Here is a 24,450-nt window from a genome sequence, read left to right as displayed (position 1 = left end):
TGCTTAAAATAATCCTAAATACCTCCATAGACCCTGACGCCACTGCTATATACAAAAAACGGCTGTAGTATAAGTGGAAAGTCCACTAGTTTTAGAATCACAAGAACAGTATTAGAATCTTCATTTGGTGGAAACTTAAAAGCCATTCACCTAAGTCCTTTAGAGGTATTTTTCCTTTATAAAATGGAAATAATGATACCAGCCCTCATCTGATAGACTTGTTGTGAGTCTCAAATAATGAACATAAAGTGTTCCATCAGCTGTAAAGGATTAAAGGAAAGGAAACAATAATTTGTTAAATGCCTAATAAATAGACAGCAGACAAATATTACCTCATTTAATTCTCTCAACAATCCAGGGAGATAAGTGCTATTATTATCCTCATTTTACAATTGGGGAAACTGAGGCACACGAGGTTAAGTGACTTGCCAGACACAGCTAATATCAGGACAGATTTTGAATTCAGGTCTTCCTGACTCTGGGACTAGGGCACACTATCCACTGCACCACCCAGTCTTGGCACAATACCATATGAACTGACAAAACTGTAGATCAACTAAGAGAGGTACATCTATTCCTTCATATGAGAGGGCCCTCTGAAAATCATTTAGTAGTGCCTTCCATCTCCAGGACGAGTCTCCCTTATGCTTTCCCAGAAAGAATCTCACTACCAGCTAATAGTGTAGTGGTAAATGTTTAACAACCAGCTCTCCAAAGAGGGGAAAAAATTTCTTCACAGCACATTTTTAAGTTCAACTTGAATTATTAACATTTTCTTCTTCACTTTTTTTTCTTTTTTTGCTGAGGCAATTGGGGTTAAGTGACTTGCCAGGGTCACACAGCCAAGGAAGTGTTAAGTACCTGAGATCAGATTTGAACTCAGATCCTCCTGACTTCAGGGCCAGTGCTTTATCCACTGCCCCACCTAGCTGCCTCATCTCCTTCACTTTGTTAAGATTCTACAACCAACATAACAATAAAGCAAGACTTGATCACAGTATTTTCCAATTTCTGAGGTATAAATGCTCACTCAGAAAATTTCACAATCGCTCTCTTTATCCAGTTTGAGCTGTGCCCACCCTTTAGTCTCCCATCTCTTCTCCCCTGTAGCCACTTCAGATTTGTTAAGTTTGTAGTACCTCACACCCCTCAGACTCTGGAAAGTGATTCTAACCTTTTCCCTGTCCTTTTTTAGGAATGTATCTCTACCCCTTTGGAACAGTTTTCTCCAGGAGCTCCCTGGCAGCCCTCTGGATCAGGTTCAAGCTTTGTCCCTCCTGGGCCCACGTCATTTGGTCTCATATAACCTTATTATCTCCATCAGATAGGGCATGTGATGGCTCTGGAAAGCTACCCCATGAAGACTGGAGCGGCCCCCAGCCTGCCCCAAGCACCAGCAAGAAAGAGGAGACGGCGGCAGCCAGTGGCCCCCAGGAGCGTACCATCCCTATTCGGTAACCACTACTCCCAGCCCAGGACTGATTGTTCTTTTTTGATCTGGGGCTAAGGCTGAGAAGGGGGGATGCCGTCGATAAACTCCTTTGTTGTCCTTCCAGCATGCTTCCAGAAAACTGGAGAGGGAACAGAGCACAGAGTATTTGTGGCTCGGTTTGCTTGGAGAGCTGGCTCTGCAGAAAATATGGCAGGGTCCCCAGTCCCCCCAGTCCATGTGCAATGGAGGACATGAGATTATTCATTCAGTTCAGTGACAGTATATGAAATGTGATAAACACCTTTCATGTGTGAGCCCATTGGTAGGTGGAAGGACTCAAAATGGTCTAGGAGTGATTCTCACTTCTGCCCACCTTCCCTTTTCAGGAGCTGCTTTAGGCTTTGACTGCCTGACCCCAAGATTTTCTCCTTTTTCTGTACCTCTCCCCCTTGGCAGAGACAGGGAGAAAGGCTGGGTAATCCAGCCTGAAGTTGGACTCTTGGGGAAGAGCAGCAGATCTAATGGGGAAAGATGTGAGGAAAGGCTTAAGTGAAGTTTCATTGGGAATAGGGGTGAGGGAAGGAGACTTAAACGGGGGTCTGTTGAAACAAAACAACCTCGAAATAGAAAATAGGGTTCCAGGGGGATGGAACAATGGGTCTGTGCTGAAAGTTAGTCTAAGAAGCGATTCGAATGGTCCCCTGTTCCCTTAGTACCCACAGTCCACTGCTCCCCTGTTCCCAAGGTCAGACTCAGCCTTAGGACTGGGTGATCACGCTGACTTTTTGGCTTTCCCCTGCAGCAACAGACCTCCCCCTCGCTGCCATCATCCACTTGTCACCACTGACTGTACTATTTCTCTGGCGGGTTGAGGACAGGCCAGGCTTGATAATAGGTCTCGGAGGCTCACTACATCTCTGTCCTTGTGTCTGCAGGATGGAGGGTACAACCTGGCCAAAGAGCGAGACTGAGGAAGCCTGGGATATCCATAGGCACATCTATGTTGAGACTACACAAAGGACCTGCATCTATCAGACTGGAGATGGGAGCATCACAAGTAAGGATGGGATGGGGGTGGGGTGTTGAACCGCCTTCTGTCTCGGGCCCTGATTGTCTCCAAGTCTTGTTCTATTGACCTTTGATGACTCAAAGATAGTTCTTGTCTCTCCGGTTGGATAGCCCATATGGTACAATAACAAAATTTAATGTCAGAATTTAAAGGAAACTTAGATCATAAAATATCAAAGCTGGGAAAGACTTTAGACCACAGAACGTAGAATGTTAGAACTGGAAGGGCCTGTAGAATACAGAATGCCAGAGCCATATGAGATCTTAGCATATAAAATATCAGACTTAAAGGATAAAGAAGGGAGGAAGGGAGTTCTTTAGAATGTAAAATGTAGAATGTTAGTTAGAAAGGACCTTGAAACATGGAATGATAAACTGTAGAATCTTAGATCTAGAAGTAACCTTAAAAACAGAGACTATAGGATAGAATGAATCTTAGAGATAATCTAATCCAAACTACTGATTTTACAGTTGGGGAAACTGAAGTACAGGAAAAGGAAGTAACTTGCTCAAAATCATATTTAAGTAACAGCAAAACCAAAACCTGAACTCCTCTGCCCCGACTCCCAGGTCCCCTGAACCAAATAGCCTCTCTCCCATAAATCCTTATTTCTGTTCAACAAATTCAATTCAATTGAACATTCATTAGGCAGCTGGGTAGCATAGGGGAGAGAACACTGGATCTGGACTTGGGAGGACCCAATTTCCCAAGTTCAAATCTAGCCTCTGAGTCTTACTAGCTGTGTGACCTGGGCAAGTCGCTATTTGCCTCAGTTTCCTCGTCTGGAAAATGAGCCAGAGAAGGAAATGGCAAAATACTCCAGTATCTCTGCCAAGAAAACCCAAAATGGAATCACAAAGAGTGACATATGATTGAAATGACTGAAAAACAACAAGGCGATATAAAATTTAGCTATGGAGATCCTTAGAGATCATCTGGTCCAGTTCTTCATTTTACAGATAAGGAAATCATAAGAAAGTACCAGAGTCAGAATTTGAACCCAAGTCCTCCCTTCAAATCCAGTGTCCTTTTTACATTACTACTACACTGTAACTCCCTCCTACCACCACCCTAATGATGACAGTGTTTCATATTTATATAGTGCTGTAAGGCTCACAAAGGGTTTTCCTCACATTAACCCTGTGAAGTAAGTAGTATGATTATTATTACACTTATTTTACGTATAAGAAAATTGAGATTCTGAAATACTTGTGACTTGCCAGTATTCTATCATTATTTACCATTAGTTGTTTTAACCTACATATGCCTTAATTATCACACCCAGGAGCTTCAGGGTTGCTGACATGATGGAAAGAGCATTAAACTTAGAACCAGAAAGTCCGAGCTTAAATGTTGGTTCTGCAACTTCACTTTGGGCAAATAAAATTTCTTCTTCAGGCTTGAGTGTCGTCACCTATAAGATTAGGGAATTGAACTAGATGGCCTTTAAAGTCTGTCCAAGTTCTGACATTCCACATTTTAAGGTCCCTCCCACCTCTGACATTCTATACCCCAAATCCCTCCCTCACCATTCTATCTTCTAAGGTCATCCAGTTCTGCCATTCCGGTTCTAAGCTGCCTCTTAGTTCTAACAATTTATTAGAAGGTAAGTTAAGGACATGTTCTGTAACTGTAGAAAGGGGATTCAAAGCACAGAAGCGGCCAGTCTTACATTTTCCCCTAAGGGTTCCAGTACTTCCAGCTAGCTTAGCCCCTGCCCACCTTGTGTTACAGTAGAATTCACAGTGGAACCGCAGGCTGGAGTCAGAAATATTCAACGCACCTTTCCCTGGAATGAGTGTGGGTATATGTGGCATCTCCATTCACAGAGAGCTCAAAAACAAAATGGTTGTTAAGGATTCTCTTGATCTCTTGAGAGAGGTGTTTGTTTCACTGGGGTCCAATGACTTTAAGATACAGGTAGGAGGCCAGACTGAAAGTAAAGTGATTTATTAGCAGGCTAAGAAATCTTCTCTCATTGATAACAAATTCAGATTCTTGGGACAGAGATTTGATTTCTATAACTTTTCAGACCCACTCAGCAGCATTCTATAACATCTTAGGATAGAAAAGTAAAACAGTTCAGAGGAGAAGGAGCAGCCGAGAAAGAGATGGATCAGTTAAGTGAGAAAAAGGCATCATTTTGAATGCAAATGATAGAATTTATCATCAAAATAAGAGCATGCTCCCCATCTAAGAAGAAGAGATAAGGGGAAAGGCCAAAAACTCATTCTGTTGTTGTCCATTTTCGGAGGGGATCAAAATGACATCACTGTGTTAGGGACGAGCCACATGTGGCCCATCGTTCCGAGCTCATGTTGGTCTGACCAGCCGCAGTCAGACATATAGGAACTCCATGTATCCACCTGTGGCTGATCAGACCAAGGGAGCTCGGAATGCTTTGCCACAGGTCAGACACAGACGGTCCTCATGAACATTCGGGATAGAGTCTCTAGCTTTGCGCATCTTGTGTCTCCTTTGGGCCAGTCTAATTCTTCGCTCATAGAGCCAGCACCCTCTCTGGTGAGGGTACGCCATGCTGGCGGGTCCTGGGCTGGTGTCTCCTGTGTCATACACGTTCTAAAGTTCAGAGCCCCCGAGAGTGTCCTGGTGTTGCTTTTTCTGAACGCCTTGTGAGCACTTGCCCTGTGGGAGTTCTCCATAAGATCACTTTTTTTGGTAAGTGCTCGTTTGGCATTTGGACAGCATGGCCGGCCCCATGGAGCTGCACTCCTCGCAGCAGAGTTGGAGAAAGGACCTCAGTGTCTGCTATCTTTCCTATCAGGTGATCTTCAGAACCTTGCTAAGGCAGTTCAGATGGAAGCAAAGGTAGAAGTGGTAAAGTGGCGTGGAATGTCTTTTGATTCACACATAAATTGGATTTAAATGAGGCAGAGTTGCATGAAATCATCAGCCTCACTCTCCTTTCTAAAGCCATCATTGTCCAGTAGCAAGATAGAATCAGTACAACTGGGGAGGGCTCGAGGTGCAGGGGATGACTTTGGTGTCTTGGATGTCTAACCAAGCTCTAAGCACTCCACAACACCTGCTTCCCCTGCTTCTGTGACCATTGAAACCCATTATCACCTGCCCGTTCCCTTAGGGGGAATCTGTACATGCCGGGGTAGACACCCCCTAACTGACCAGAGGGTTTGAGACCCTTTGGTTACCCTCACCCTGGTAACTTATACAATGATAGGAACGGTCCTTTTAGACCAACTGCTGGGTCTGTTATCCAATTGTTACGGTAACAATTACCCGGGTAAGGCCGTCTCCTTTACCATTTCCTTGCATGGGAACTGGGGACTTTCTCACATTATAATGGTCACCAGGCAATTGGTCCATCAAGGTATAATGAAAAAAATCATTATTCTCTCTTCCCCTAGGGAGTTAACCCTCAGTTTTGGGTGAGTTTGAAAATCACCAGTCTAAGTCAGGGTGCTGGAACTAACAACCTCAAAAGGATCCTTCTCACTGGAATCTTCTGCGATTCTCACAGACCCCCTCAGCCCACAAAACTGCAGGACCCTGATGGTCTGGTTTGCCTTCTTGCATTGACACTTCTGCCCACCCTCACTCCTTCTCCTTGTGCCCCTCTCACACAGCCACTCAGGCTGGACTAACCAAACTTCATGATCTCTCTCCAGAACCCCCTTCTATGCAGGTGACCATTGAAGACATACAGGCTCAAGCCGGAGAAACGACAAAGTTCCAGGCAATCATTGAAGGGCATCCCCAGCCTACAGTGAGCTGGTACCAGGTAAGAGCCCAATCTTCAAAAATGACTCTCCCTGGAGAGTGTCACCAGGGCCCAGAGCAACGGGCTTAGATGCTTAGGGGGGATGATAGAGAAAAGTGAGGGCATACAAGCAACCAAATGTAACCCTAGCAGAGGGACCGTGCTGCAGTGCAGAGTATTGGATATGTTTGGACTCAACCTGTGGATTTCTGCCTTGGCCAGATTCTGTTAAGAATACCATCGTCAATTGAAAGCTGGCCAAGGCATTGGCTAGTGGGAATGTTTGCAGAAAAGGGTAAGCAGGATAGGAAGGGCCTAGAACAATAAGCCATTTAGGGATCACCTAAAGAAAGGGAGAGCATTCAGCCTAGAGAAGAGAAGACTTAGGGAAGGAACTAGATTCCTTTTCTCAGCTTTAAAGGGCTGTTACAGAGAAAAGGAATAATTTATTCTACTTGGCCCCAGAGTGCTGAACTAGGAGCAATGGGGAAATTTTCCAAAAGTCAGATTTTTATTTCATGTAAGGAAAATTCCTGGCAATTGAAGCTATCCCAAAGTTAAGTTTAATCACACTTGGAGGTGATGAGTTTCTCCTCACTAGAGATCTTCGGGAGTTAGGAGAAACACTTTGTGGTCCCTTCTGGGTTTGAGATCCTATAACCCAGAGCCCATAACTTGGATTTCAAGTCCCATCTCTGACACTTGCAAACCATATGATACAGAATCTTTTTTTTATTTCTCTGAGCCTCAGTTTCTCCTCTGTAAAATGGGAATAATAATTCTTGCCCAGTCTTGTGTCAGAGTATCTTGTAAGGAAGACAAAAAGAGGAAAAGGCAGGTTCCCAGCCTGAGGATGCCCAGTCTACATTTATCAAGGCTAAAATTAAACAGAAACAGCTAGAGGACACAGCTAAGTGGGACTTCAGGTCTGGAGTTAGAATGACCTGAATTCAAATCCAAGCTCAGACATTTATGGCCCTGAGCAAGTCACTTAACCCTATTTTCCTCATCTGCAAAAGGAGTGGGAGAAGGAAATGGCAAATCCAGGATCTTTGCCAAGAAACCCTAAATAGAGACACAAAAAAGAGTGGGACACAACTGAAATGACTGAACAATATTAAACAATAAAGATAGTATATAATTACTATGTGAGTACTTGGTGGTATGGTAGATACTGTGTCAGAGTTTGAGTCAGAAATATCTGAGTTCTTAAAAGACCCTGCCTTTTAAGACATTTTCTATCTGTGTAACCCTGGGTCAATTATGTAACTGCTCTCAGCCTGTTTTCTCATCTGTAAAATGGGCTTAATAACAGCACCCACACCAGCCTTCTGAGGTTTGAGTAATATACCAAATATAAAGTGCTTTGTAAATCTTAAAAGTCAACTCATATAAATGCTACTATAGCCAGCAAGGGCTTTAGGAGCTCAAGGGAGAGAAAGATTCCCACAGGTGGGGGTGTTCATGAAGGAGGTGAGATTTGATAGGGCCTTGAGGGATAACTGACTCTAATAGAAATCATTTTTATTTCCATAGTGTATTAAGGTTTGCAAAGCACTATCTTCACAATAATTTTGTAAGTTAGGGAGTCTGAGAATTAGCATTCTCAAATTATAGAGAAAGTGAACTGGTTGTGTCCATGGTCAGTCACCCAGCTAGCTTGTAAGTGCTAAAGGCAGGTTTCCCTTCCATCGCTCTGACAGAAGACAGGGGCAGAGAGCCTAGCAAGTGAGGTGGAGGTCTGAGTCTTGCCTTTTGGGAGGACACTGAAGAAAGCAGCCTGACTGTCCTGGAGAAAAAGAAACATCATGAAGCATGAGAAATGGGTCAGAACCAACAAAGTGGGACCAGAAACCAAAAAGCCTTGAACACCAAGACCAGAAGTTTAAGCCTGGTCTTACCCTGGTCCAAATCCTCATTTATTACCCATCTGGACCATAACAGCAATGTCCTTCCAGATCTTGATGCCTCCCATCTCCTTCCCTTGAACTCTGTCCTTCATATGCTACTGGGATAATTTTCTTAATGCAAACAAATAGTTGCTGCCATGCCTTGGCTCCAAAACCTACATTGATTTCCCGTTGATTACTGAGTGAAGTTCAGATTTTAATCTGGTCTTTAAAACCCTACACAATTTGGTGACATCCTATTTTTTTAAAGCTTTACATGCATCTCCTCCATATATATTAGCCTTTAGCCAAACTGGGCTTCCCATCTATGGGCCTTTACTTCTACAATTCTCTGTCTAAAATATCCTCCCCTTTGTCTGCTAAAGTCTTATCCTTCTGTGAAAGCTCAGCTAGAGTGTTACTTCCCCTAGGAAGCCTTCCTTCCTTGAGCTCTTTTTTTTGATAACAATCTTTACCTTCAAATCATATCCAGCCCTGGGTGGCAATTATATAATTGTTTCTTATAGCTTTCTGTGCTTCTGTCTTATTCCCTACTAAACCTGAGTTCTGTGAGAAAAGGGACCAGATCTTATCTAAAGTATACATTCTTCAACTTCTGCACATAGTAGTCAATGAATAAAGGTTTGCCAGACTTGTGTAATTCTGTTTGACAATCACTTCTTAAACTCGTGCTGGGTTTAAGGCTCTATGTTAGGTACTTGAAGAGATATAAAGGTAGGTACAACACAGAACCTGCTCTCCAGGAACTTACAGTTCAATCAGGGTAAAGGGACCAAGATATAAAAAAGAGGGAGATCAGTGAAGAGAAAAGGTCTCACCAAAGAGCCAGGTTAAATTTGATGAGGAGGTGAGAAAGAGGGGTGAGAAAATGGGTGGGAAAAGGTCTAAGTGAAGCCTTGAAGGAGTGGAAGAATCCCAACTAGTAGAAGGTGGGCTAGGAGAGGAAAGGAGGATAGTATGAGGAAGCCAATAAGAAAAAAGATATCGGTAAAAACAGGACAGGAAATAGGTCAGTTTGCTGGGATTATTTGGCTCAAGGAGGGAGAAATGTAAGATGCAAATGACTAGGTAGGTTGGAGCTAGGCTGTGGAAGACTTTAAATGCTGGTAATAGTTTCAGTTCTTATACCACCGAATCCCTTAAGGAATTCAAACTCTAGCTTTCCACAGGTTTGGTGAACTCTGGGAATGTGTAAATAGCAATGGAGCACTTGCTGATGGGAATAGAGAAAGAATGGCAGGACTGATGTTGACTTCATACCCCCAGGGCAGCACCTTGCTGACCAACAGTCCCCGAGTCTTCCAAGAACAAGAAGGCACCAACTACTCCCTGGTCTTGAAGGACATTACCCAGCAGGACGCTGGCATCTACACCTGCTTGGCCAGGAACGTCGGTGGCGAAGTCTTATGCAAAGCAGAATTGCTGGTTCAAGGTGGTGAGTTGGCGGATGGGCAGGCAGGAGCGAGTGGTTAAGTGCCAGGGGAGGTCAGCCCTTCCCAAGCAGATCAACTGAATTAAAGCAGGAGGAGCAAGGCTGGGAATGAAAAGGAATCCAGAGCCAAGGGCATAACTGGAATCAGTTGTATGAGGCAAGTGGTCAGCCAACTCCCATCCTGAGGCAACAATCAGTAATGCAACTCAGCCCTCAATGCACATGGAGCCCAATGGATTCCCACAAGGTGGCCCCTGCTTCTGGTGAACAGAATCCCTTACCCAGAGAAGCCAAAAGTTAGATAGAACCTCAGAAGCTATTGTATCTAAGTGGATATTTCTTCTGATAAGGGATTATCTAGTCTCCTCTCAAAGATCTCCACTGATGGGGAATCCACTCTCTATTTCTCCCTCTTGAGGCTACTTTTTTTTTTTAAATGGTTGTACCTTTTGTGTTTGTACAATTCTCATCTTTTAAAAGTTATTGTTTGGGTTTGGCATTTTACAAAGAGCCCGAAACCTGTCCTCCTGCAGCTTTCATGAACCATTTTGCTCTCCTCTAAGACCAAACAGAATTAATCTTGTCTCTCTTCCATATGACCATCTTTCAAACTTGACACCAGCCCTGGCACAACCCATAAGATGTCTCTCTGAGTGGGGCTTGCCACCGTCGTAATCACCTCCTCTTTATACTTTCCATGGCCCCTTGACAACATCAATGTCCTTCCTAAAAGATTGCCAAATCAAATTATATTCTCTAGCTATGATCTAACTGAAGCAAAGCAAACAGAAGCATTGGAACCTTCAGTCTGGACATGGCATCCTCCTTAATGCAGTCCAAGATCACATGAGTCTTTTGGACTCATTTGTTGTCATTCCATCCATTCTAAGTGATCTCATTACTTCTTCGGTCTTTCTCTTGCCCCAGAAAGAACTTTTAAAAGAACTTTTAATTGTCTTTAGCCTTTATCACCAGATTCAATTGATTTTGGATGCTAATACACCTGACATTTTCAACATTCACTCTTGCAACACTATGTGTTCCATATTTTTCTCCCCCTATTTCCCATGCCCCCCTCCCCTAGACAGCAAGTAATCTAATATAGATTAAACATGTACAAATTTTCTAAATGTATTCCCACGTTTATCATGCTGCACAAGAAAGATCAGATCAAAAAGGGAAAAAAGAGAGGAAAAAACAAGCAAGCAAACAACAACAAAAGTAAAAATACTATGTTGCACATTCAGTTCCCACAATTCTCTCTCTGAGCGCAGATGGCTCTCTTCATCACAAGATTAATGGAAGTCCTGAATCACTTCATTGTTGAAAAGAGCCACGTCCACCACAGTTGATCATCACATAATCTTGTTGTTGCTGTGTACAGTGTTCTTTTGGTTCTGCCCAGAGACTTGAGTTCTAATCCTCCTTGTGTGGCCTTGAGCAAGTGAATCCCACCTCCCCCAGCTTCAATTTTTCTTCTATAAAATGAGGGATTTTAAGATTTAAAGATTAAATTTAAGATTTAAAGGTCCTTCTGCCTTTATCATTCTATGATCTGTTTTCTAAGGTCCTTTCCAGCTTTTTAACATTTTGTCTTGTCTATTCAAGACCGCTTTCAGTTCTGACATCCTATGATTGCTATGGTTCCACATGGTGACGGATAGTACCAAATGCTTCAGAAAGCCTGAAGAGGGCACAGACCTGACAAATTACTGGCTGTGGGACAGAGGGAACCCAGTAATGTGGCAGAGCAGTTCTGGGGCTTGGGACCCAAGGCTGGGAATGGATTGAGGTCCTTGCTCATACAGCCCACAGCCCAGTAAGGTAGCGATTGTTATCTGGAAGTTAGATGGGGAGAAAAGAAAGACTGTAAACATTGGTGCCCAATTCCCTGTCTTACGGAATTTCTTCTGTTTTATTCAACCAAGGTGAAGCTGAGCAGGGAGCGGAGAGACAGAGTTACCGAAGGAAACTCCACTCCTTCTACGAAGTCAAGGAAGAAATAGGAAGGTAACGAAGGCCCAGACCTATGAGTTTCATGGAGTTTCTGAAATGCTAAAGGAGCTGCCTCCATTAGTAAAGGCTACTTTTCTCCAATTAGGAAGGATGGTGGGGTTCCTTAAAAACTTCCCTTCTGACAAAGATACAGGGCATGGATACACAGGGAGGTGGAGAGGGGGAATATGGTTAGAGAAGTTAAATTCTTATACAGTCAAAGTGTGTTTAGAAACTTAGGTTCAGGGGCAGCTAGGTGGTGCAGTAGATAGAGCACCAGCCCTGAAGTCAGGAGGACCCAAGTTCAAATCTGACCTCAGACACTTAACGCTTCCTAGCTGTGTGACCCTGGGTAAATCACTTAACCCCGATTGCTTTAGGAAAAAAAAAGAAAAGAAAAGAAACTTAGGTTTAGGATAAATCACTATCTCAGCAGTCATAGAAAGAGCCTGGATGGGAAGCCAGGAGACTTTGGCCTCAGTCCCCTGTCCGACACTAAACTGGTGTTATGGAAAGAGTCAGGATTGCTGAATGTAAGTTCAGGCTCTGACCTTGAAGTTTGACTTCTGAAATTATCCTTAGCCAAGGAGTTGCCTGCTCAAGGACTCAGTTTCCTCTTCTGTAAAATGGAGTCAGATTAGATCCCAAAAATTCTGTCTACCACTAGCATTCTAGGTCAGATCAGCTCCCTGGGACTCATTTTCCTTATCTGTAAAATGTGAACAATAAAGTCTTCCCAGTTTGCTTAATGGAAGTATTATGAAGGTCACGTGAGATGAGGGATATAAAAAAATGCTTTGAAAAATGCAAAATCCTATAGTGGAAGAAATGTATGTATTCATGATTATATATGCATTTAGATTAAGATCCCCGAATCTATGACAGAATAAAGAATAATTTACTGTTTTCAATCTCTTCTGGCAAAGGTAATATAATGCTGGTTTTGGAGTCAGGAAGATCTGAGTTCAAATACAACCTCTCACACTTACTAGCTACATTATTATGTACAAGTCACTTAAGCCCTCTGAACCTCAATTTCCTCATCTGTGAAACAGGAATAATAGTGTCTATTGTACTTAGATCACTTAACTTCTTAGTGTCCCAAGCAACTCTCTAAAATTGTCAATGGTATGGATTACACATAAGGAGCTTTCTACACCAACTGAAATCACAGCCCCAAAACCCCAGCAATCTCATGGGGTTGTTGTGAGGTATAAATAAGATTATATAAAGTGATTTATAAGTTTTAAAATGCTATAGAAAGGCTAGTTATTATTACTAAAAGAAGAGTTTTGGTTACAGACAGACAGATTTTAATCAGAGACACAAGAATACATCTTTGTTCTTTTTAAAACATTCATGCACTCAAATTTTTTCTATAAATATTAACTGCCTATTATATACAACATCCTATGCTTTGTGCTAGAAACATAAAAAAAGATATAATCTCTATCCTGAGGACTGAGCTTACAATCTAGTGAGGAAAAGACATTGTTGTTGTCCAGTTCCTACTCTTCATGACCCTTTTGGAGTTTTTCTTGACAAAAATATTGGAGTCTTTTGCCTTTTCCTTCACCAGTTAATTACAGATATGGAAACTAAGGCAAAAAGAATTAAATGAAGTGCCCAGGATGGCATAGCTAGTAAGTTATCTGAGGCCAGATCTGAACTCAGGATGATGAATCTTCCTGATTTCTGACTCAGCATTCCATTCACTGTACCACCTAGCTACCCAGAAAAGACATAAACACAAATTATTCATAATGGGGAGAATGAACTAAAAATACAAGGTAAAGGTCCAATCAGACACCTGGGAGCATGACCAAGGAAGGCATCGTGGAAGAAGTGGTACCAGAGCTTTACCCTAAAGCAAAAGAGACTTCAAAAGACAGAGATTCAGGCTGAGAAGGAGAAGGGGTCAGAGCGGATCCCATTCTAAACATGGGGAACTGAGAGAGCAAAGATACAGTTGTGAGAGAAAGTAGGATGTGAAGACAGGTGGAGAAGATCTGCTTTGGGTGTGAGTAGAGAGTACATGAAAGGGAACGGGTGGGTTGGAACCACATTGGGTCAGAGGCCATACTTGGGAAGTCAGGGTCAGTGCTCTACATTTTATTCTGCAGGTAATGGCAACGCACTGAAGATTTGGAAGTGAAATAGTGATCTCAAGAAGCAGCAAGAGAGGTGTGGCACATAGGATCTCTTTAGCCAGACTCTCTTGTCAGGGATGGTTTCAGACCACTTCTCCAGGGCAACAAAGGGCTGAACAAGACAGTCCCTCAGCTCCTTTTCCAGTCCAATGACCTGTAACAGTCCCAGCCAACATTATCTGATCTCTCTTTGCCTAGGGGTGCTTTTGGCTTTGTGAAGAGGGTTGAGCACAAAGGCAACAAGGTATCCTGTGCCGCAAAGTTCATCCCCCTTCGGTCCAAGACCCGGGCCCAGGCCTACCGAGAGCGGGACATCCTGGCCACCTTGAACCATAATCTGGTCACCCAGCTCCTAGATGAGTTTGAGACCAGGAAAACACTGATTTTGATCCTGGAACTGTATCCTTTTTCCATTGTTGCTATGGAGTTTTCCTCCATAGTAGGTTCTGTCTTGTATTATAATCAAGCACTGGATTTGCAACCAGAAAGCATAAGTCAAATCCTGCCATTTATTCATAATGTGACTGTGGGTAGGTAAGTCACTTCAATTTTCAGTTTTCTTTCTCTATAAAATAAGGGGTTTCGACTAAATGATCTTTGAGGTCTTTCTCTGAGCATTCCCAGCACTGACTTTCTTTTATGTCTTAAATACAATCTAATTCAATTCAACAATTCAATAAACAAACATCAAACACTTGCTATTAAGTACAGTACAAGACACTAAACTAGATACTGATTGTATAAAGAGAAAAGAAATGATTTATGTCCTCAAGAAACTTATACTCTATTGGGAGGATTTATGGACGCATAAGTAAATCTATGGTTAAAAAGGAAAGAATCATTAACAGTTGGGAGGATTAGAGAAGGCCTCACGTGGGAGGGATGCAGGACCAGAACCAGGTGTGTCTTAAAGGAAATTAGAGATTCCAGAGTCAAAGGAGGAGAGAATGATTCCAGATGTGGGAAGAAAGACAAGGATGAGGAAATGGAATGTTGTGCATAGGGAACAATCAACAGGTCCCTTTGAGCACTGCCATTCTATTAACACTGTTTTCTGTGACTCTAAATGGGGAGGGAGATACATGTGTCTCCCCACATTCATGGGGCTAATTGAGGCAAATCATATCCCTACATGCCTGATGTGTGTTTGCAGATATGAAAATAAAACATGTTTTTGGTGTTATCTTTTTATTCCTAAAAATCAAAGATCTATTAAATTGTCAATCTCCTCATGCTGCCCTAAATTGAAATTCTCTTTATAGGATTGGAAATTTGGGCAAATCATCTTAAGTTTTGTCAGAAAATTCTTCTGCTTTCTTCCAGTAATGGTATCTTTGAGGGTCAGCTATGGTCTTGTGGTAAGAGCTCTGGGTGTGGAGCAAAAGAACTAGATTCAGATTCTGACTTGGTCACTTCCTAGCTGTGTGACTTCGGGCAAAGGCATTTCCTTTTTCTGGTCTTCAGAGTACTAGGTTTGGAAGCAACCCAGTAACAGTAATCAGAGTACTAGACCTGGAGGCAGCTCAGTAACACAGTAGTCAGAATACTAGATTTGGAGGCACCTCAGTAACACAGTAGTCAGAATACTAGACCTGGAGGCAACTCAGTAACACAATAGTCAGAGTACTAGACCTGGAGGCAGCTCAATAACACAGTAGTCAGAGTACTAGATTTGGAGGCACTTCAGTAATACAATAGAGTACTAGACCTGGAGGCAGCTCAGTAATGCAGTAGTCAGAGTACTAGACCTGGAGGTAACTCAGTAACGCAATAGTCAGAGTACTAGACCTGGAGGCAGCTCAGTAATGCAGTAGTCAGAGTACTAGACCTGGAGGCAGCTCAGTAACACAGTAGTCAGAGTACTAGACCTGAGGCAACTCAATAAACAGTTGAAGACCTAATCTTAAAAAGGCCAGGATCTCCCATTTCATCCAGTACCATCTCCACTCATCTTGATCTCTATCTGATCACTGGACCCAAGTGGCTCTGGAGGGGAAAGTGATGCAGATGACCTTGCATAGCTCTCTCTCACTTAAATCCAATTCACTTGCATGTCATGGTATCACCTTTGTGATATCATGATCCTCTTCCAGAATGAAGGACCAACATGGTAGTCAGAGTACTAGACTTGGAGAGGTACTTGTACTTGGAGAGTACTAGTACTTGGAGAGTACTAAACCTGCAGTTAGGAAGACTTGAATTCAAATCCAACCTCAGATATTCATTCAGTTGTATAATCCTGGGCAAATCATTTAACCTGTCTTTCTCATTTTCCTCATCTGTAAAAATAGCTGGTTCGTTCAAAAGTGGGTTGTTATGAGGATAAATTGACATAGTATTTGTAAGTGTTTAATATTGATATTGATGAAATACTTTGCTAACCCCAAAGTACTAAATGGCATATGCTAGCTAATAACTTCTATTAAGATGACATAGTTGGATGCCATTACCTCAAAAGTCTTTTCCTGTGCTAAATAATACAATCTTAGAAGTCGCTTCATCTCTCCTGTGCCTTGGTTTTCTCAATTTTAAAATAAGGACTTAGCCCTAATTTCTTGGCAGAGTTGTTTGTGGGTATAAAATGAAATGATGTGTCAAGAATTCTTTATTAATCATAAAACACTATAGAATATCATCTATGTTTATTATTACTACTACATCACTTTTGAATGAACCATGTCACTTTATTTTTGTTCTTTACTCATGTCTGACTCCGTGTGAGTCCAAGGGGTTTTCTTGGCAAAGATATTGGAGTGGTTTGCCATTTCCTTCTTCAGTGTATTCCCATTTTACAGATGAGAAGCTGAAGCAAAATAAGGATTAAGTGACTTGTCCAGGTTCATATAGCTAAATTAATGTCTGAGAGCTGGCTTTGAACTGAGACCTTCCTGGCTCACGACCTGGTACTCTACCTGTGCACCACCTAGCTACTTCAACTTATTCTCTTACTACATCCTGATTTTCCTTGACCACAGTCTCAGGTGTTCCTCTGAAGAACTTCTGGACCGCTTGTACAAGAAGAATGTGGTGACTGAAAATGAGGTAATAAACTTCTCTTGGTCAGCTGTGGCTTTCTTCCTCTCCCTAGCTCATTCCCTCCTCGCCCACACTAGTCTCCTGAAAGCCTCGGCTGAGGAGATGGAGAAAGGAGGAGTGGGCAGGATGACTCATCCGGGAGCTGCCATCTCATGGGGCCATTAAGCTCCGAGTGGGTGGTTCCACGTGAGGTTGCTTTGCAGCCCTGGCTCTGAAACCTGGCGCGTGGAGAGAATCCAGTGGCTCACGTGGGGTTTGTTCTCTGTGTTCTCTAATGATATCGTTTGTGTTGCTTTTGAGATGTTCATGGAGTGCTGGGATGGAACAGGGCCAGAACACAATAGGACAAGGAAGCTAGGAAGCCAAATCCATGAAAAGAGACAGAAGTTTGAGTTAAGGGACAAACTAGGCAGGATTTTATATCTAGGAATCTCAAATCCTCCCTGGGATTGATGGAGACTCACGTGTGCTTTTAAAAGTTCAGCTACCCTGAGACTCTCTCAAAAAGATTTTATCATTGTAGAATTGGCTAATATTAAAGTGTTATCAAATATAGAATTATCTAATACTAGAAGCTTGATAGAACCACTGTACCTAAGATGCCCAGAAAAGGGGAGATATAATATATGTACGCACAACTTATCTTATCCAGGTAAAATTTCTTATCTGGGCAAGAATCTTATTTATAAATCCTCCCCTACCAAGAGATTGTCTAACCATAGTTTAAAGACTTCCAATGAAAGGGAACTAGCTTCTTCCCATGGCAACTCACTTGACTTTCCAGCAGCTGTTAGGATTTGTGACTTGATTTACCATGAAATAAATACTTAGGGGACATAGAAAGGTCATTTTGTGTCTTTAAAAACAATCTGTGCATGTCACAAAACTTATAGTTTCTTCATTTTTACTAATGAAGACTGATATTTCTACACACCATAGTAGATGGTCTTCATGAGAAGTTTTGGCCAAACTTGTCACCTGGGAGACTGCTTTCTGACAATGAGCCAATGAGCATTTGACTTGACTAGTCTTCAGATGACAGACCCATGGTCCATCTCCTGGGCACAGACTCAAGGATTTTCTAGTCTGTGAGTTTATGCTTTTAGGATTCAGAACTGGACATAAAAGGAGGATGTAGAATACTATAAAGCAATATTTCAAAATATCCCTAATTGTACTTTTCTACATGTTGGCTGCTTACCTCTAGTCTAAATTCTGGAGAAAAAACTGCTTTAGTTGACTCAGAAGTTGTATTTCTTCAGAGTACAACTAAATCAGGATGAAGAAGGGTTGAAAGATGAGGATGTAAACCAGTGTTTGGATATTAAAGAGTGGAAGAAAATAGATAAAGGGAGAAGAGAAGAACAAGATACTCAGGACCACTAAATCTATATAATATGATTTTATTTTCTATAAAGGGTGAATCTGTGTCTCTTGAAGAACTAATTACCCTTCATATGCTATAAAATAAAGAGAATTCACAAGTGCCAGAAAGTGTGAGAAAATTTACTCAACCCCAGAAAGAAGAAATGCATTGTAGTAGTCAATAGCATCTTGCTGAGGAGTACAGAAGCAACTCTATGTCCTTTTAATATGACTAACCATAAATCTTAATTTCTTCTTAGGATATATATATATTTGGAATGACTGAGGGATTAATCAAAATTTATCAATCCTGATGGCCAATGTTCACTTAAAGTGATTCATATAGGAATGAATAATATCAGAAGAAATCTAAAAAAGATTATCTGGGTGTGGGTAGAAAAACAAAAGGATTTAGAGATATAAGACATTTCCATCTCTGTTCCTGATTAAGGGTTAGGACCTTAGAAAAGAAAGAATGACATGGAAAAGAAGCATTTGGCTAAAAATATACTAGCAGAGAACTAAATAAGAATTTATGGATCTGAATCATGGCTAATGATACAAAAATGATGGACCCTTGACCAGGGAGAGAATGCATCTAATATAGATGGGAAGAAAATAGTTTTCCTGCCCTAACCAATAAAAAGTTTGAGACACATAGTTTCTGGGTAATGAATCTTGTTATTAATTAAGGTTAGCAAAAAATTAATAAAAATAATGGTCATTGGGCCTTCTCTTGTGAACCAAAGATACATCATTGTGATCTATTGTTGCTCATAAGCCTTTGGAAAAGTGGGTATTTCTGACAAATGATTGATTGGTTAAATAATTAACGAAAAGGATGAATATTATAATGAGAAGGGAATTCTGAGGTGTTAGGGTATATGACGTTGTTTATTACTCTCAAACTATCTCCAAACCAGGCAATCTAGACAAAGTATCCACCTCCACACAAATGAAGAGGACATATTGGACTTCCCCCTTGGGTGGATTCTGAACAAGACTGAGGAAAAAGTTAATCCAATCTCATTATTAGTCCTATTCTTCTGATGCTGATTTGACCTAGCAGAGAATGAAGGAAGGGAAAAGTCATGGCTTTCCCTAATATTAAATAGTTATTGCTATGAGAGAAATGATTATTATTTCTCTCACTGGAGAAACTAACTGATGGTATCAAGAGGACTTGGAAAGAAAAGAAAATGACCAAGTGTTACTGAAGAATAAGAAACTATGGAGAGGAACAGATGAGAGTCAGAGCTGGATTTGAATTCTGCCTCACAGCTTACTGGCCACCAGACTCTGGGCAAATCACTTAATCTCTCAGACTCTGTTTCCTCATCTGTTAAATGGGGTTGATGGAAATAATAGTACCTTCTCTCCAGTATTGGTGTTAAGCAGGCACTGTGCTATGCACTTTATATGTCACTGATTCTCACAACAACCCCAGGAGTTAGGTGCTGTAATTATTCCCATTTTACAATTGTGGAAACTGAAGCAAATGGAAGTTAAGTGACTTAACTAGGATGACACACATAATGACTTCAGCTGTTTCTACTGGACCACTTAGAAGAGGAGGAAAATATGGGGAGAACTTTGGAGGAAAGATAAAAGGGGGAAAACCAGAAGGCTGTCCTGGAAGGGTGAAGAATGAACATTGCCCAAAGCTGGAATATAAGAGGGATATAGTTACATTGGATTACTGTTTTATCCAATTGCATATTTGAACCTGATACTGGCCAACAAGGAAAAAACCGATGTGGGAGAGGAATTGAGGGGAATCTTGGGAGAAAGCAAACATGTTGTTTTAGTTCAAGGGAAATAGGAAATATGTCTTTTTAAGTAAACATTGTGTTTTCTAGGTGCACGGCACTAGGCTCTGCACACAGTCATTCCATGTTCAATAAACATGAGCTCTGTACCTTTGTTCCTAGGTGAAGGTATACATAAAGCAAATCTTAGAAGGCCTCCAGTACCTCCATGACAATGACATCCTGCACTTGGACATTAAGGTATGGCCTCAAGGCAAGACAACTTTCCATTAGCCCCTTGATAGGTGAGGAAATGAGAACTGACAGGGTCTTGAAAAGTCCTTTTGGAGGGCTAATGGGAGCAGACATTTGGACCATGAGAATGAAAAAGATCCCAAAACTCACTTAATCCAACCTTTTTCTTGTAGAGAGGATGTACCTGAGGCTCAGATAGGGGAAGGAGTATGTCCAGGCCACGCATCCAGAACATCTCAGAAAAGGGACCAGGGACATGTGTGTTTTATTGTCTGGGTCGTTGCTCCCAACGACTTCTCCAGTCTGGAAAATTGTTCTAGTAGAGTACTTAGAGGAAAGAACCTTACTGCCTACACTTGGACCTTACTACTACACATGGGTCAAAGCTTAAGCCTCCTTCTCCATGAATGCTGGGTATATCTGTGGGAAGGGGTGAACCTGGTCCTTAGAAGTAGGTTTTCATGCCTTTCCCATGGTATCTGACACCCAACATGCCACTTAGAACAGAAATTGGGAAATGCTTTAATTTCTTTTCTTCCTTTTTTCCCCCCAAAACTAGAATGATTTACTTTTGTACTTGAAGTTTTCATTTTGATTTCTTGAAACGTATTTCTGAAAAACAGGCTTTTAAAAAGCCCATTGTGTTTAAAATGTGTTTTAAAAAGCCCAATTCATTCTGACTTGAATGTCCAGTAATAGGCCCAGCCCAAGACTATATGGCTCATTGTTTGGGGTTTAGAATACATGTAAACAACAATTGTTTTCTGTTCTGATCAGAAACTCTTGAGAGTCTAACCCTTCGGGACTGATATCTTTGGATTGGTAAATTGGTCATTTTTTTTTTCAATCCTTATCTACCACTTAATCATTGAATGGGGTGTGGGCTCAGACAAATTGAAACCTAGGAGAGACCTTAAATTAGACAGGCCAAGGTCTCCTGCAGCATCTTGGGACATCGTCAGTCACCTCCACCTTTGTCTTGCTACTGAATTCCAAAAACTGAAAGAAAGAATGAGGTTAACTGCGAAGCTCTGCTTTCCTGAAATCCAAGTTAAGACATCATTTTATGATGTCAATGAAGGTGTTCCTGAATTAAAAATGAACAATCACATCTATAAAATGTATACAATACTTAACTGGGTGCTTCACTATATTAATTATTATGAAGAAAGTGCTTTGTAAATTTTTTAAAACTATGTAAAGTCTTTTAATAAGACTACTAGCTTGGACATTGGCTTGTGAAAATTACTTTATGTAATTAGATGTGAGCTATGTAGCATTATAGAATTTAGAGTTACAAAGGATTTCACAGATTAAATCTAACTCTCCTTCATTTGACATGTAAGGGAACTGAGGCTCAAAAAAGGTAAAAGTGTGATACTCAAGACCTGCAAGCTAATAAATAATTATACTTTTATTTTTATTTTAAAGCCAATGTTAATCAGAGAAGAAAGGCACCTTACAGGCCACCTCACTGAATCTGCAGCCCCCCCATCCCCGAACAAAAATCTCCATTACAATACCCCCCAACAGCAGATCATCCAAACTCTATTTAAACACTTTCAGTAATGTGGGGCTCACTATTTAACAACAACAACAAAAGCTCATCCTATTGTTGGAAAGTTCTTAGAGCAAACAGAATTTTGCCTCCCTCTAAATTCTACTCACTGCGTATAGGTCTGCTCTCTGAAGCTAAGCAGAAATGATTTAATCCCTTTTCCCTGTGACAACCCTTCAACTGCTTGAAGTCTGTGACCATATCATCCCTGAATCTTATTAGTCCAGGAGAAACATCCCCACATCCTTCAATCCTCATATGGCATGTTTCCTCACCAACTTTATCACCTTCCTCTGAATGTGTTGCAACCTGTCAGTGTCCTTTTGAAAGTAAGTCATATTACTGACCTTCTCTTCTCTTTCTCTGTTATCAGCCTCCTAATATCCTAATGGTTCACCCAAGTAGGGAAGACATTAAAATCTGCGATTTTGGTTTTGCCCAAAAAATCATCCCCTCGGAACCCCAATACAGCAAATTTGGCTCACCAGAGTTTGTCTCCCCGGAAATTATTGCCCAGACCCCTGTGACGACCACATCAGATATCTGGTGAGAAGCAATGCTTTGTATTCGCTGAAGAACTACCAAAAACAGGAAATGAAGAAGAGAAAGCATCTCTTGCCAGGGTTTTCCCCTTGTGGTTTATCTTTAATATAATTTAATTCCCCTGTGATGGCACAGCTTCCTTTGAAAAGACGAGGACATTCAACTATAGCTCCTTGTGTTACTCATTAACAATCTCAAATGAGTGGATTTTCATAGTGCTTTTATAAAGCCATAGACAGAGCTAAGAGTATTGCTGAAAATGTCTGGAATAACTTTGATCCAAAGCATGAATCTCCTGCATGACCTCCCTAATTATAAGGTCATCCAGCCTCTCAAAATAGGAAGTCCTAGAGGCAGCTCTAGATGCCTTTACATCCACTGTCTTATTTACAAACATCATCAACAGTGACTAGAGGGTAGCAGTGGACTGCGTATTGGCAAGAACATAGAACTTGTGTGTCAGTTGTCTCCCCTCCCTCTCCAACAAGAAAAAAGACCAGAACATACAGTGTTCCCATCACCTCAGAAATGGAGTATACTCCCACTCAGAAGCTACACAAGGACAGATGTGCCCATCACCTTCACCTCCCACCCATCCTATAGACTTTGCAGCTTTGCCAGGAACTTATGCCCAGGCTTATCTAGACTCAAACCCAGCATGATGCGATTCCTTTGGCCAAACTGAGGAGACGACCAAGTCAGCAACCATCAGATTTATTCGTGACTCAGCTCAACACAGCTAAGGGAGCTTCAGAGCCTGACATCCCCTCCCTTCTCCCAGTTCCCTGTTTAGGACACATCCCCCATCACATCCCACTTCCTTCAAATGGTTCTACTAAACACTCATTGCCTTGACTCCACTCTACCCTTCTCTCATCTCATGGTTGTAGATAGCATCCAAAAATAAGTTCCAGCATTTCATTTTCAAGGGGACTGGGGATGGGATTTAGTTGTTCATAGGCGTAATTGAGCTGCTACCAAAACCTTTAGAAATTATTGATATCCTTTTTTAAAATATCATATTTATTTCTGGACATACCTGTTGTATGCCCAAGCTTTCCTTTTAAAAATAAATAAATAATTTAAAGATAGTGAACTAGTCTAACAGCAAAAGCACCATTCTATATACTCATATTCTCCACATCTTAAAAAAAAAAAAGCAGGGCATTTAACAAGACTATTCATTGAGTTTTGGCTACTTTGCATCCCACCACCATTTCTCCCAACCTGCTCTCTTGTCTTATGGCCTTATTATTAGGGGTCCTCTTCCAGAATTAATTGGTACCAGTTGTTGCTTCCTGATTGAGGCCATCTTATCCTGGAGCACTCATATTATCCCATTTCAATCTTTAACCTCAAGATATTAATCATTAATATGGTTGCCCATTCGCTTGTTCTATCTGGTCCTGACCTGCCTTACTGATTCTGCTTCTGATAGCTATGAATTTTTTGGCTTCCATTGGCTTATGTGTTGCTGCTCTCATTTCCAAGTTTCATGTGTGTTGTGTTCCCCTGGTCCCTTCAGGCCATCCTAAATCACCATGTGACATTGAACTTTTGTTTTTCTACAGGGCTGTTGGTGTCATCACCTACTTAAGGTAAACCAATCCTCTGCCTCCTAAATTCTCAATCTCTTGTCTTCCAAAATCACCAATCCCTTCTCTCCTGATGTCCCCTCTCTCGTCTCTCTCTTAAGTGTCCAATTCCTTGTCTCTCAAGGCTATCAGTCTCTTTTCCCACTGAGAGCCAATTCTATCTCCCAAGGCTTCCTCCTTTCCTTTCCTGCTTCTTCAGAAAGAATAAGCCTGAGGTAGGATGCCCATGGACATCTAGATTAAGGACAGTGAGTGAGTGTAGGGAGCCTTATATTACTACCATCCTTAGAAATTAATGTTGGGATCATAAGGGGCAGAAACAGTCTGGAACTTCCAGGAAAAAAATAAAAGGAAAGTGTAAAGGAAAAAAGAAGAGTCTTGATCCTGACAAGTGTCATCCTTAAGTTATTATCAGCTAATACTATTTTCCTCACTTTACATTTTAGGAAGGATTAATCCAAAGGGCAACTGTATTGAGGCCAAGAACAGGACTGTATCCTGGAAGGATTTAGGATATTTTTGTTTTTTAAGGGTCTGGGAATGTTGGAAAGAAGGTAATTCTGGGGATATGGAAAGATACCAATGTCACACCTTGCTGAATAATGGAAAAAATGGTCCCTAGT

The 24,450-nt window shown here is 41.5% G+C and overlaps 1 protein-coding gene across 11 annotated transcripts in view; it reads left to right on the top strand.

Moving 5' to 3' along the window:
* Positions 1-24,450, top strand: part of OBSCN (obscurin, cytoskeletal calmodulin and titin-interacting RhoGEF) — a 324,327-nt gene that overhangs the window by 276,842 nt on the left and 23,035 nt on the right. For all 11 annotated transcript variants that reach the window (XM_031960192.1, XM_031960208.1, XM_031960173.1 and 8 more), the window contains 10 exons: positions 1,325-1,454; positions 2,368-2,489; positions 6,149-6,261; positions 9,417-9,585; positions 11,511-11,592; positions 13,926-14,126; positions 16,709-16,769; positions 20,060-20,137; positions 22,063-22,235; positions 23,804-23,830. In XM_031960192.1, coding sequence (XP_031816052.1) covers positions 1,325-1,454; positions 2,368-2,489; positions 6,149-6,261; positions 9,417-9,585; positions 11,511-11,592; positions 13,926-14,126; positions 16,709-16,769; positions 20,060-20,137; positions 22,063-22,235; positions 23,804-23,830 — 1,156 coding nt within the window. The remainder of the gene's footprint in view (positions 1-1,324; positions 1,455-2,367; positions 2,490-6,148; positions 6,262-9,416; positions 9,586-11,510; positions 11,593-13,925; positions 14,127-16,708; positions 16,770-20,059; positions 20,138-22,062; positions 22,236-23,803; positions 23,831-24,450) is intronic.

This window comes from Sarcophilus harrisii, chromosome 1 (assembly GCF_902635505.1).
Source record: "Sarcophilus harrisii chromosome 1, mSarHar1.11, whole genome shotgun sequence".
NCBI classification, from domain to species: Eukaryota; Metazoa; Chordata; class Mammalia; order Dasyuromorphia; family Dasyuridae; genus Sarcophilus; species Sarcophilus harrisii.
This window is presented reverse-complemented; position numbering and strand designations above follow the sequence as displayed.